Raw genomic sequence first — 14,051 nt, forward strand, 5'->3', positions numbered from 1 at the left:
AAGGTGAAGCTGTTTCCACAGAGGGAGTTTTTAAGACTGTAACAGGGGTTACCGTTTTGGTATCGGAGGCTTCGCACTCTCCCTCTGGGGCTGTTACTTCTTCCTCCTCCATCACCTTAGACACTTCGTCCTCAGCAGGGCGCGCGACGAGAGCAGGTTTGTGGTTCTTGATTTTAATGTCAGTGACCGGGGTGGTGACCACAACATCTTGGGGCGTTGTGCTCGGTCCTTGTTCGTGAGAGGAATGAATGGAAACGTCTCCTCCCTTTTCAGCGAACACACTGAACCTATTCTGCAGCAGAGGACCAGCTGCAGGAGCTTCTGTTTCTCGGATAGAAACATTACGTTCATTCGACGGTGCTATCTTTTTCGAACAGCTCGCCTGTGTCCTCACTTCCGCTTCCTCTTTTATAATTCCTCTTGGAGGACACGGTAATAAAACCCGCATCATCAGCCGGGGAATTATCGATTTCCGCGCTCGAATGTGAAGGTCGATCTGCCGTTGCAGACGTGCCATTATTATTACTAATATCGACTCTAGATGTGCCACTAGGATCGGCGTTTGTTCCTAACTGTCTAGATGTGCCACCGGATATATACTCCGGACAAGCACCTTTTAAATGTCTGAAGGCACCTCACGTGAAACACGTCATTGTCTCTGTTGCGATGTACATTCGATAATTTCGATTTTCAACTACCAACGTAGCTGAGGCATCGAGCGATTGAGCGTTGTTTTTTAACACCATGTAACAGTGCCGCCGGAAGGTCATGATATGGCGGACTGTGGAATCTGAATGCAAACGAAAAGGAATCATGGAGATTTTTGACACCACTGAGCCAAACTGTTTTAAAACGGACAAGATCGGTTCGCTTTTAACGAACGGCGGCAAATTTGATAAAGTGATTTTCACCGCCGGTGAGTCCAATATACTCACGCTAACGAAAATATCTGGCGGTAAAGACAAACCGGTTTCAACCGCCTGAGTGACGTAGCGCTCCTCGGAAAGAAAAACAACAACTCGTTGGTTCATCTTTGAAGCTGAAAACACATTTTCAAAACCAACGAGTTCTCCCAAGCCTGTCACGACGTCCTCGACCCGAACTCTGTCAGGTGGACTAACCATACCTGCCAACCTTTTTTGAAGGAAAAGCGGTAGGCTGGCGTCGCATGCGTCCCTTGGGGGGTCCAGGGGCATGACCCCCCCGGAAATTTTTCAAAAAAATGAAGCGAAATGGTGCAATCTCCTGCATTTTGAGACCACAGTTAGCTGAAATATATCAACATATTTTTAGAGTGAAAAAGAGAAAACTTAACATGTTTGATCTACTCACCAATCTTTGTTTTTCTAAGACATCATGATCATCAGTCATGTTTCCATAAATTACTCACTGTCCAAGCTCCACATGTATGTGCCCATACGTGTACACAAGAGTTTACATAAACTCACCGATACATCTTTATGAATGAAATAACTGGCCACTCTGATTTCATAACATATTTACAGTTTACCGCACGCGAAGCCTTGATACACTTGAACTCTGTTGTCCGACTTGGCTTAAACTTGTTGACCCAGCGTGGGGGTGCTTTTTTCTTGTCTGGTGTTTGCGTTGTTGTCGTGCACTGAAGCGATGAGTCCTCTCTGTTAACTGCAGTCTTTGATCATGAATGGAAAATGGCGCGTTGTCTGGAAATGAATGCCCGCTGTTTCCTGTCATCCCATTTGATTGGTCAAGCTTAGTTTGGAAGCAATAACCGATCGCTGATGAGATAAGAAATCAAGGTCAGGCACGAGTTTTGTAGAATGTAGAAGCGGCCGCGTGTAATACGATCTTGGCAGTGAGAAACGAACTCAAAACTGAAAAAACACAACTATTTTTTTTCCAATAATAATTTCCAAATGCGGTATGTCTGACTAATAAAAATCGGTAGGCGTTGGGAGCTCTAGAAAATCGGTAGGCTACCGTGCAAATCGGTAGGGTTGGCAGGTATGAACTAACTATCACCACATTCTTGCGAGTAAGTGACTCATAAACGCCATTCTGCAAACGACTGTTCGCCATAGCTGAAAACAAAGGAAGCAAAGACCTGTCACGAGCAGAATTCGCAGGCGAAGGTAAAATAAAATAAAGAATGAAAGTATAAGGAGAAAGAAGAGTATAAGGAAGAAGCTAAATCACCGATAAACGGCAGGCCTATGAAAACAAGGCAGATGGAAAGTAGGCCCAGAAACCGAAGGTTTCAAGGAAAACCCACAAAGCACCGACTGTGAGTGCTCTCCCTCTCTCTCGTCTCAGCAGGAAGGGAAACAGGGGGGGGGGGGGAAACCTCCACAAACACGAACACTGATACAGAGGGAAACGAAATGGGGATAGGATCGACAACAACACAACACAGTACTCACATCTGCACATACGAAGCCGCCATGACGCCACACCCACGCACGACTCACCAACGACCAGCAGGGGGAGAGGGGGGGAGAGAGAGAGAGAGAGAGAGAGAGAGAGAGAGAGAGAGAGAGAGAGAGAGAGAGAGAGAGAGAGAGAGAGAGAGAGAGAGAGAGAGAGAGAGAGAGAGAGAGAGAGAGAGAGAGAGAGAGAGAGAGAGAGAGAGAGAGAGATGGGTTGGGGTAGGGGAGTTAGCAGAGAGAAAATGTCATGCTTTATGAACAACACACACACACACACAATTAGTGCTTGGCCGATATCAGAAATTCTTCAGGAATCGGCAGATTGGAGTCAGTGTGACGACTGACTACAATACATACTGTATAGTATACAACCCAAAACCCTTGAGTTGCTTGGACCCTTGTTTTGGGGGAATTTCAATAAACATTATCAATGCAATGTTGCAATACATGATTTTCAGAGAGATGTGCATAAACATTAAACTTTATAAACAGCTGCCAATCGTCATGTGATGGGTGGAAAAAAAAATTGGCTCTGTAATTTCAAAAACATGTTAATACGGCAAACGGCTCGGAAATCGGGTGTTGTCAAATATATTTTGCTTTGAAACTCACAAAGAGAAACAAATAACATTTGTAAATCATGTTCCTCTATCTTGTAACAACTGCCGACTGAACATCCCAATCGGGACTTGGACTGCACCGTTATCGACAGTCGGATGCTCAGCAAGTGGCTTAAGCATTCAAGAAAGCACTCCAATGAAATGGTTGATAAGAAACGGCTGCCCAGGCTGTGGCTGCATACGATAGAGGATCCCTTTAGCTATAAAGCCGGTCTTCACCGCGCCCACAGCAGTTAAAGAAATTACATGAATTTGTTCAAATAATGATTTGATCCATAAAAGAGTTGCTGTTTAACTACTACATCCTTGGAGGGATTGCAAAGTTTAATCGCCCGTGAAATAAACATTACAGATAATCCGCCATGTTGACTGCTTGTCTGTGCATGCGTCACGTGATACATCGGTTCGTGGTCCGTCGATGCAGACGTTAAAACTTTATTTTTAAACATCCATTTTCACCAGATTTGCTTTGATTCCCTGTTGGGCACCTCGTGAAACTTCTGAAAATATAGACACAGATATGGCAGACACTATGGATAAGTAGCCCCTCTGGGGGACAGGGCACAATGTCAAGCAATGAATGCATTAAATCATATAGCTCAATAAAGCTGGTTAATTTTGGCAAATTCCTAAATCTTTTGTTCACCCAGTATAATTCTCCAAACAGTGGAAAGAAAAATGAGTTTAATGCTTTGAAATTTCACATGTTCTTGTATATATAGAGAAGGATGGAACATAGTCTTACTTGCTTAAAATAGGTACATAGGCTTAGGAGGGGTACATAGGCTCGTTATTATAGGTACATAGACATAGACTATGTACATAGACAGGTACATAGACATAGACTAAATTAGGTACATAGACTCGTTATTTATTTAAATTATCAGATTTCACTCCAGATTTCGACGCTTATTTCATCCGGACGATATCCGATCCTCAAAGCCAAAATAATATTTCGATGATATACTTGAATTGGTCCGTGAGAGTAGATCGTGGAAAATCGTATAATATAATGCATGAAATCACTCCAAGCTCCTAATTAAAAAAAAAACTAGAGCACTTACAAAAGCGATGAATACAGCGATTCGTAGCCATGATGAACATGATGAACGTAGCCATGAACAAAAGCGATGATGAATGCCTTTATAGGTATTCGTTAATATGAGTGAGGAAAGTGTAACAAAAATAGTATTGTTTAGAAATCTTTGTGGCCTTTTCCAAAGCAAGGCATAGTTGAGCGAGCCAAAAAAACACATGATGGTTTCAGACCCCAGCGAGGTAACCCAGGTTAAGCCTTAAAACCTCAGAGAGCGAGGTGGCCAAGGATGGCACCTGATAGAAAGATATAATTAAATTAGGCATTTAAGTATCTTCAAACGGGGTGTTTTAATTCACACAAACACCCAATTTTCAGTCATACACTTCCTTGGAGCTCTCTCGGTGTGCATGCAAAGTTTCAGATTGCGAGGTTTCATGGTTTTGGAGTTAAGGAGGAGACTCTCCATTTCTTTATCTTTCTTTCCCTCTTCCTTGTACTCTGCAGCCACTGCTATCACAATAAATTTGTTTTGTGAAGTTGTCACAAGTTAATAGAGCAAAACGACGACCCTGGACACCATTTTCTTGAGTACCACGAAAGCATTGTTGATATGGAGACCGCCAAGTCGTTAAGTGGTGCCGATCATGACGTTCTGTTGGAGTGCTTGTTGGAGCATTTTGAATTAAACAAGCAGTTTGGCAAGCAATAGCAAGCTGCTTGCTCATGGAACAAACCCATGTACAATGCAGCATGCGTCGTTTGTCATCCTTTCTCACTCACCTTCCTCAATGTTGGTCCACTGAATGATGACATAGTCATCACGGTCAGTACGAGACTGTTCATGCCAAAAGCCAAGTAGATGTAGCAGTTCATGCTCCACGATGGAAATGTCGTCACATCCATAGCCAATTGAGAGTGTCTGTGGTCCTCTTTGCTTTCCCACGTAGGACCAGCACCTGCAGACAGAACACGATTCAAGAAAGTGTCATGTAAAACATCCAGTTCATATTCCAATTTGACGCTACAATTAAATAGTAGTTATATGGAGGTGAGTTAGTCAGGATGGTGTAGAGATAGTGCACCTACCTTTGAGTTGTCTATTCTTGGTGCCCCTATCAGCTGGCATTGATTCCTGATGCACATTAAAGATCTCATGATGGACGAAAACTCGAAAGGTATCGATTACTGGTGGATGTTTAAAATCCCACGAGCTACAAGTTATCGCAGAAAGCTTGAACAAATTCCTGCTTTGACTGATACAGTGGGTACTGCATCTGCAGTGGCATATACATCAATAACCCAATTTTGGCATACATCAGCATCAGTGGCACCAGGGGATATACATCATCACCATCAACACCCATGATAACATTTCTCCAAAACATACATGCAAGGAGTCATCCAGCAGCTCGGTGCTACACATGGATGGGTGGATAGCGAGAAGTTATAGTGTACTGTACAACTTAGGCTTCCAACACCCTCTGGTATTACCTCCGGCACCGAAGGTAGACGGAGGTTATGTTTTCACCCCTGTCTATTTGTGTGTTTGTTAATTGTGAAATCAAAGATTCACAAGTGCTGTATTGTTAATGAGTTGCTTCGGGGGGAATACAAGAGAAGTTCTTCAATCCCCTTCCCTAATAGTGATCTTGAAGCCGCCGGCTCTGCAGACCATGACCACGGTGCGACAGGTTGTTAAAAAAATAAAAACCCACAAACACCGTCTGAGTTGTTTAATTTAGGTAGGGTCCAGTGTCCAAATCCCGCTTTACCTTTCCAGCAAATTAAACCCCCCAGAGAGAGTATTGTGCTTCCCAAAGCGCAACTGATACAGGATATGGCTGAGCTTTGGTGAAGGTAATGCGCTGGCTTCAAACTATGGATAACAAAGTGACAAGGATGAACTTGCTGATACAGCTTACTATGCATGTGTAATCAATGGAAATTGACAACCAGACAGTTTGAAAGGGAATATAATTAAGGAATGCAATTATTTACAAGTCACAAAAAGCCACACATATAAAAGCCTCATCAATTCACAAAAGAACCCCTTCGACAATGACTTACCACTATTAACTTAGGCACCACACTCAATCTGGGAAAGGAAGAAGAGTAAGAATGACAGACTGACAAGTGAGAGAAGTGAGGTTTGGGTTCGTCCCCACCTCTACCCGAATGTGAGCCGGCTGGCTCACATGGTACCGAACTGGGTGGGTGCTATGGGTTTGTGAAGATGTACAGCTTGTGAGGTGGGAATGTATGAGGTGTATCCTAAAAAAGGACTGTTGTCGACTGTCGATATGCTGGCGTTCAGAGGGAATGAGCGAGATACAGCACAGGGGAATGTCTGTGGGAGAGTATGCGAGTGGCGATCACATTGAGGAGCATGTTCCTTGGCAATCTCCCTGGCTCTCCTTTGGACTGCTCCACTCCCAGCTCCAGGCTCCACTTGCAACTCCAATCTCTCGCTGCTCCTCTATGCTGCTCCCAAACGTGGCCAACCCATTTGTTCACTCTGATTGATGTTTTATAGGTATGCTGTCCATCTCGAAAAATGTCCGAACTTGCCCTGATTCAGCGGCATCAATAGCTAGCTCATGCAATCTGTCGGAACCCATTGGCTGTCTCAGAACTTGATGGTGGTACCCCCTTGTGATGGTACCCATTCAATGCCGCAGCAACGGTCTCGTCTCCCCATGTGTCCACTGGGGAATGCCATAACTGTCTTGTCTCCTCCATGTTCCTTAAAGGCGGTTTATGGTGTTTGTGCCGATGCAGGTTACTTTGTGGGACTTGTAGTTGAGGATTAGGTCATATTCGTGCTTTATGAAGAGTTTAGAGGTGCTGAGAGTTGAGAGAGAGAAAGATCGATGAGCAGGCCTTGCTACAAGCACAACACCCCCCCCCCCACCCAAATACTAAATGTTGGACACTCCGTTTTATCCAAACAAAATACTACAAAATAACTATTTAATAGTTTTATGAGATTTGGTGTGTGAAACCCCAGAGGTTTCCAAAATCAGTCAAAGTCTATTGATTGGTCTGGTCTGTTGTTACTTGTGAAATTGAAGATTAGCAAGTATATCGGTTGGTCTACTCGTCTGTGATTGTCTGTTTGTCTGTATGTCATTTGCCTGAGGGTCACAATTTCAAACCCATCTTCATCAAACTTCATGAAATGGTAGAGCTGGTCATACACAAGAAGCCTATTGATTTTGAGGTCAAAAGGTCAACATAGGCCAAAGGTCAGCCAACAACTTCAGTGAAATTTCTAAAATCCTCAATTTTCATCGATCAAATTGAAATTTGAAGAGGATTTTCAGATGGGGTCACTGAATTCAACCAACAATTAATTTTAAGGTCAAATTTGTTTTTGGGATTTCACAAGTGTCGTGCTCTACATGATATCTTTCTTGTTCTGTCTGTTTGTTTGTTTGTATGTCAATTGCCTGCAGGTCACATTTTTACTCCGATCATCACAAAACTTCACCACCTGGTCGAGGAAGTAACAAGCTGGAAGCTTATCGTTTTTGAGGCCAACAGGTCAGAAGGTCAAAGGTCACATAAATCATCAATTTTCAACTGATTCACTTGATACCTATGTACAGTATATACTGCATTCAAAAGTGAAAAATACCAGTGGATTGAGGTGGTCTTGGTCGACCCCTCTGAGTATGGTATCTCGATAAATTATTTCCTGTTTGAACATGAGATGGACTGTGAGTACACCTGTTAATTAATTATTGGACCTTGACTACATCTCTTAATTTCCTCTATTAATTAAGGACTATTGTAACATACCTTTTATGCATATAGACCTTGAGAGCCTTCATACTTTTTAGACCCCATTTAGAACATTTTAAACCTGTTATACCCTTTGGACCATTAAAGACCCTTTTTATCCTTTAAACCTTTCTACCACTTAAACCCCTGAGATCATTGAGACCCCTAAGGCCCAATAGCCCTTTATAACCAAAAGACCCTTTAAGATTCATAAGACTCCAAAGACCCTTTAGGACCCTGTAGACCCAATTAGAACCCTTAAACCCAAAGAGCCTATACACCCGGTTAGACCATTTGTCTGAGCGCCTTCGCCAATAACACTTGAGGTGCACCGGTTATGATCAAAAGGCCCCCCATTGGCAAACCACCTCAATACCAAGCTAAAAGGGCACAAAACAGAATTAATTAATTAATTTTATCCTTCTCTTTTTCAGGTTCCACTCATCTTTGTTAGTGGCATAATAAAAGTCTCACATGGCAAAGAGAAAAGGGAAAGAAACAGAAAGTACCAGTCACCCCCTCTTGGGATATTAAAAAAAAACTCATGTCAGAAGAGCTGTACACAGAAAAACATGACAGCATCTGCAGAGTAATCCACTGGCACATCTGTAAACATTTCAACATCCCAGTCCCAGAACAATCATGGAAACACAAACCAAATTCGATCCTTGAAAATCAACAAATAATGCTCACGCGTGACAAGATGATCCCATCAAGTGTGGACATTACAAACAAAGCATTGCATCTGGACATGGTGCTCAAACACAAAAATTGAAAAGTCGGCATTGTTGATCGAGGTTTCAGTTCCCATTGACTTTGGGCGAAATGTGATAAAAATTAGGAAAATGAGCAAATACCAGGATCTGAAAAATGAGGTCAAGAGGACTTGGAAATTGAACAAAGCTCAAATTATATCGGTGATAGTCGGAGCTACAGGGATGTTAAAGGAACCCCTAACTGAGTCCTTAAAAATCATTCTGGGGAATATCAGTACAAACAAGCTACAAGTGGAGGCTGTCAGAGGTTCAGTGAAGATTCTGAAAAGAGCCCTTGGAACGAGGCTATGAGAACGAAGTTTCACAGTTTGGTTCATGAATCATGATCCTTTACCAAAAAAAAGGAACACTGGACCTGCAGCTTATCTGGAGCCTGGCCGAATATTGTAACCCAAATTTGGTAGCATTCGGACTGGTGAGTCTGGAGAGGAAGGTTTTTGAAGGAATTTACATGATTTTCCCAAATATTTCCTAAGTCCGCCATTTTGACACACTTCTGGTGTTGAGATCAGCATGGCCTCCGCAATTTAACATCAGGACCCTATCCTAATGTTGTAACCCAAATTTGGCAGCATTCAGACTGGTCTGTCTGGAGAAGAAGATTTTTGAAGAAATTTACTAAGTGGGCCACATGTGACCAGAATGATCTTTGCAATTCCTGTTACCAGTCAGAAGAGGAACATTGCTGCCAAATTTCAGCCCAAAGGTTTGGCCAGAGAAGTCGAAATAGGAGACGGACGGACGGACATAGCAAGATGCCAATACGTCCATAGTTGGAATTTAAATTCCAGAAAAGCTAAAACGAGGATGTGGAGATTTTGAGTTCTGTAAGAACTCCCTCCCACCTCCTGAAACCCACAAAAGGAGATAACAACCAATGAGAAACTATTCTGGGAAAGATTACAGATATATTTATTGGTGTTAGCAAAATTTCCAAAGAATTACAAATAACATTCCATACCCATAAGCTTTCACCACAGAAAGGTAATCCTGTTCGCCTGTCCAGGGTACAAAGTCGATGCAGGATTTGAGGCGAAACATGTCAAACGCTTGCAGGATGATTCCCTTGGCATTGAGGTCTGCAAAATTAACATATGGTTTCAACATCAGCTTGTACATCATGTTACAACATCAAAGCCCAATTCCAAGCACCAGAACAAAATATTTTTGTAGCTGTCCGGTTCACCCCAGTTGCCTGATTTGAATCTGGTGCGTCGTCTAAATATGACCTGAAGGGTCAACTACGAGACCAGATATCTCTAATAATAATAGAGAGTGTGTGTGTGTGTGTGTGTGTGTGTGTGTGTGTGTGTGTGTGTGTGTGTGTGTGTGTGTGTGTGTGTCAGTGTTTCTCCTCCATAACTCCAAAACCATGAAACCTAGTGGCTCCAATCTTAGCATGCATACTCATAGAACTCCAAGGTAGTGCATGAATGAAAAGTGGACGTTTGGGTTTAATTAATACACTCCTTTTTAAGATAATTAACGGCCATATTTATTTCTCCTTTATCAAGACGTCAACCCCTGTCAGCTTAAAGGGGGTCTGAATTTCCCAACAATGTCAATGTCAACAATGTCTTGCTCAACAATGTCTTGACTTGTAACAGGTTGCATCGGTTTCTTAATGACAAAGTGCTCAAATTTTTTTTCCACTTTTCTCACTCATATCATAGATTGCTTGATCATCATACCTACGAATCGCTGGATACATTGAAATGCTTATAAACGCCTGTAGACACCAGTGTCCATGGCTATATTTCATTTCCGCAGATGTGATGACCTCTAGGATCTTATATTTGAGCTGAATTTACAAATTTTAACTTCTTAATTGACCGTGGCAGCAGTTCCGACTGCTTAAAAAAAGAAGTGTTAATTTGTCTAATTCAGACATTGCTTGACATTCTGGACATCTTCGGGTGCATGGTGTTTAATATGACCTATCGGCGATCGATAATCGCTTGCCAAGCCAGCCATTCCTTATCAACCGTTTAGTTGGAGTGCGAGCTTGAGTGCTCCTTTCTTTCACCGGCTCTTTTGAGGATCATCACCAAGCCCTGGACAGCTTGCAACTGCAGTTCCTTTTATCAATATTCCCATTGATGTTTTTTTAAGACCTCCATGAGGTTCTTATCATTCCTGCTGCTCCAATAATTATCAATGGTACAATTTCAGTGCTCTTCAGCTTTCAGGATGTAATTTGCACTTCATTTTTGAAAGCTTAGGTATTTGGTCATTTTCTTGATGTCTGCATTGTTTAGGCAAAAATCACAAGGTACTGACACCTCATTTGGCAGTGTGTGTGTGTGTGGTCATTAAGCATAGCATATCATTCTCTTTGCTAACCACATCTCCTCCCCTCACATTTCTCTCTGTCCTCCCCTCACTCCCTCTCATTAAATGAAGCACTCTCCTCCCACACTTCTGTCTGTCTGTGTATGTGTCTGTCTGTCACTCCTTTCCATCTCTCTCCCTCCCCCTCCCTCCTCTCTCTCTCCCCCTCCCTCCTCTCTCTCTCTCCCCTCCCTCCTCTCTCTCTCTCCCCCTCCTTCCTCTCTTTCTCTCCTCCCTCATCTCTCTCCCCTCCTCTCTGTCTCCTCTGCCTACTCTCTCTCCCCTCCCTCCCCCTCTCTCCCCCTCCCTGTTCTCTCTCTCTCCCCCTCCCTCTCCCTCTCTCTCCCTCCCTCCCTCTCCCTCTCCCCCTCCCTCTCTCTCTCCCTTCCCTCCCCTCCCCCTTCTCCCCCTTCCTCATCTATCTCTCTCTCCCCCTCCCCTCTCCCTCTCTCGCTCTCCCTCTCCCTCCCTCTCCCCCCTCTCCCTCTCCTCCTCTCCCTCACCCTCCCTCTCCCCCCACCTCACTATCCCCCATTTTTTTCTCAGTCACGTTATGCCCATCTCTGAATAAACATTTTAATCTTTTTAAATTTATTCTCATCTTTATATGTCCTTGTTGTTCAAGTCTTCCAGAACCGAAACGTGTGTCAAGAGGCAAAGAGAGACATGGGTTACCAGAACACCGCCATTGTCCAACAAGCTTTTAATCCGACCGTCGCACACCAGGCCTGTCCACGCATGCGCAGACACAACATAGCAATACATCACATTTGTATTTCCCAATTTCCTGTAAAAAGGTGACATACCAAGATTGCTGTCCAGATAATAAGGAATGGTGTGAGCCCAAAGCATGGCCTTGTTCCGGATTGTGCTTCTTTGCTTCTCTGACTGCAGACACAAACCATTAAAAATCCTCTTCAGAACATGCCTCTTATACAGGTGTTATCTCCTACAGCATTCCTCCTGGAATCCCTTAAAAAAAACTTCATTACAGAGAATTTGATTATAACATTTCTAATTTTGTGACATCTTCATTGATTTTTTTAAACATATCATTATTACTTACTCATAATTTCTATCATCAAAGCACTTGCACTAGCATGGTTCCTGCCTGACTGGCAATCTTGTTCCAAACACACAACACATTCTTCTGACGCATACCTTTATTCGGGCAGTGTTTAGGCAACTGACAGCTGTCTCAATTGCTCGCGAAAATAAAAATAATAACCCATGTTATGTGCACGAAGCAAAAACATAACTACTGCGTGTAATTCAAAACACCTCACTGGACTGGAAAACATTGAGACAGTCATACTGCACTATAAAGGGTGGCAACTTGGAATATCTTCTCCCACCTGGAGTGGCGCTACATGATACACATTTGCATAGAGAGGTTGCGTCCCTCTGCTTGCCCTACCTCCATCCCCAAGACCACCGGCAAAGATAAAAACATCCATGTACAGTAATTTGGGTCATGCTGATCTTATGTCGCAAGTCTGTATGTCATCGGCGCAGAATTGTAAGAGGAGTAACGTGACAAACAAACACACAAACTCACACCTGTCTGTGAATTATGGTAAAGATTATCAAGCACATATGTTAGAAATTCAGTGTGGTTGGGTGGGGGAAATAATGGTGGTCACATACTCTATTCGGGATGGAATGAAGTACTTTCTGATATTTAAACAGCAATTTTCAGAAAATGCAGCCAAAACCCCAAATCACATTAATTTATTAGAATGGACACACAATTCTACATCACTAAAGACCAATTATATGAGAAAGCACAATTTGACCCAGAAATAAAGCATTTGTGGGGGGTGGTTTCATGACTCGTGCATTGAGGAAATCAATAGGGTGATACCCATGAAGTTCTATTTTGCCACTCAACAGTTCAGTAAGCAGTCTTGCAGCACATCCTTGGAGAGTACAACCAAGTTTTGATGATCCTCCAATGCGTAGCACCATAATAGTGCTAAATAATGTCAGTATATCAATTTAGATGACTCCAGTGGTATGTACAAATCCTTCTGCAGATAATGAACCAAAAAAGATCTCAAAGCGAATGTGCAAAATAATGAAGTAGGACAATAATCACCTCAAGCAGATAGTTTATATAAGCAGTATTATGCATTTGCATGCATTGACAAAATTAATAACACATATTTTTGTGTAATAAAGGTGAAAATTACAACAAAGAAACAGAAGTTCTGAAGTCTAAAATTGCATTTTGAAAATGAAGTATAATTGTGGGAAAGATAGCCAGCTCAGGAGGCACACTGACATGCTTGTAAGTCATATTAACATTTGAAAATCTGTTGATGCATTCTGCCTTTAATGCATCTAATTGCTGCTTTTTAGACTGACGGGCGACCGTAATAAAATATCTGTCAATAAATGTTCAGTTTGCTACATGCTCGCTTCATCTGACGTGTAGAGTTGTTCAAACAAAAAATCTGGGAATTCTCCACTTATTTTGGTTAAACTTTGGGATTTGAAATTTTTTCTCAATATCTGGAATGTTAAATGGTATATTAAAGATGAAGTAGATTTAGAAATAAAGCAGGAAATCAAACCTTCAGGTTATGTCAGTTTTGTTACTGGAATATTTATTTGCATTTGCTGTTGATTTTGTTTAAATTTTCCAACTGTTTGTCCTCTGACTATGCAAGAATAATTGGCTTCATTTAGTCATTATTTTTCTAGAGAAAGTAGTGGAACTAATACTTCAATTTCACCAAAAGAGTGGGGGCTAATTTAGCATTTTTCCCAATAAACAGGGGGTCTTTGGCACCACACATGCCCCAATGTGTGCATAGGTGCATTATTATTATTATTCGCCCCCGTTGGATTTAATCCAAAATGGGGGCTTATGGATTTGTTCTCAATTTTCATAACCGTGCATGCATCCGCAACCATATCTCAGACATATAGAGACCAACTTTATTTGTACTTGGCAGAAAGACAAGTGATGGTATGCCAGATGCGCATCATTTTGTCTTGCGATGTGATCAGAGATGCCAACTGGCAGCCATTTTAGTTCTAAAAAAAAAAAAACTCCCAGTGTCTAACACATCCTCAACCATTTCTCAGA

At 42.3% G+C, this 14,051-nt stretch overlaps 1 protein-coding gene across 3 annotated transcripts in view; it reads right to left on the reverse strand.

Moving 5' to 3' along the window:
* LOC147020077 (meprin A subunit beta-like) overlaps positions 1-14,051 on the reverse strand; it is a 54,632-nt gene that overhangs the window by 25,259 nt on the left and 15,322 nt on the right. For all 3 annotated transcript variants that reach the window (XM_085895091.1, XM_085895090.1, XM_085895092.1), the window contains 3 exons: positions 11,764-11,845; positions 9,588-9,705; positions 4,848-5,023 (listed from right to left, as the gene is read on the reverse strand). In XM_085895091.1, coding sequence (XP_085751217.1) covers positions 4,848-5,023; positions 9,588-9,705; positions 11,764-11,845 — 376 coding nt within the window. The remainder of the gene's footprint in view (positions 1-4,847; positions 5,024-9,587; positions 9,706-11,763; positions 11,846-14,051) is intronic.

Source organism: Eptatretus burgeri, chromosome 9 (genome assembly GCF_056783735.1).
Source record: "Eptatretus burgeri isolate ZD-2024b chromosome 9, Ebu_testis_v1, whole genome shotgun sequence".
NCBI lineage: Eukaryota > Metazoa > Chordata > Myxini > Myxiniformes > Myxinidae > Eptatretus > Eptatretus burgeri.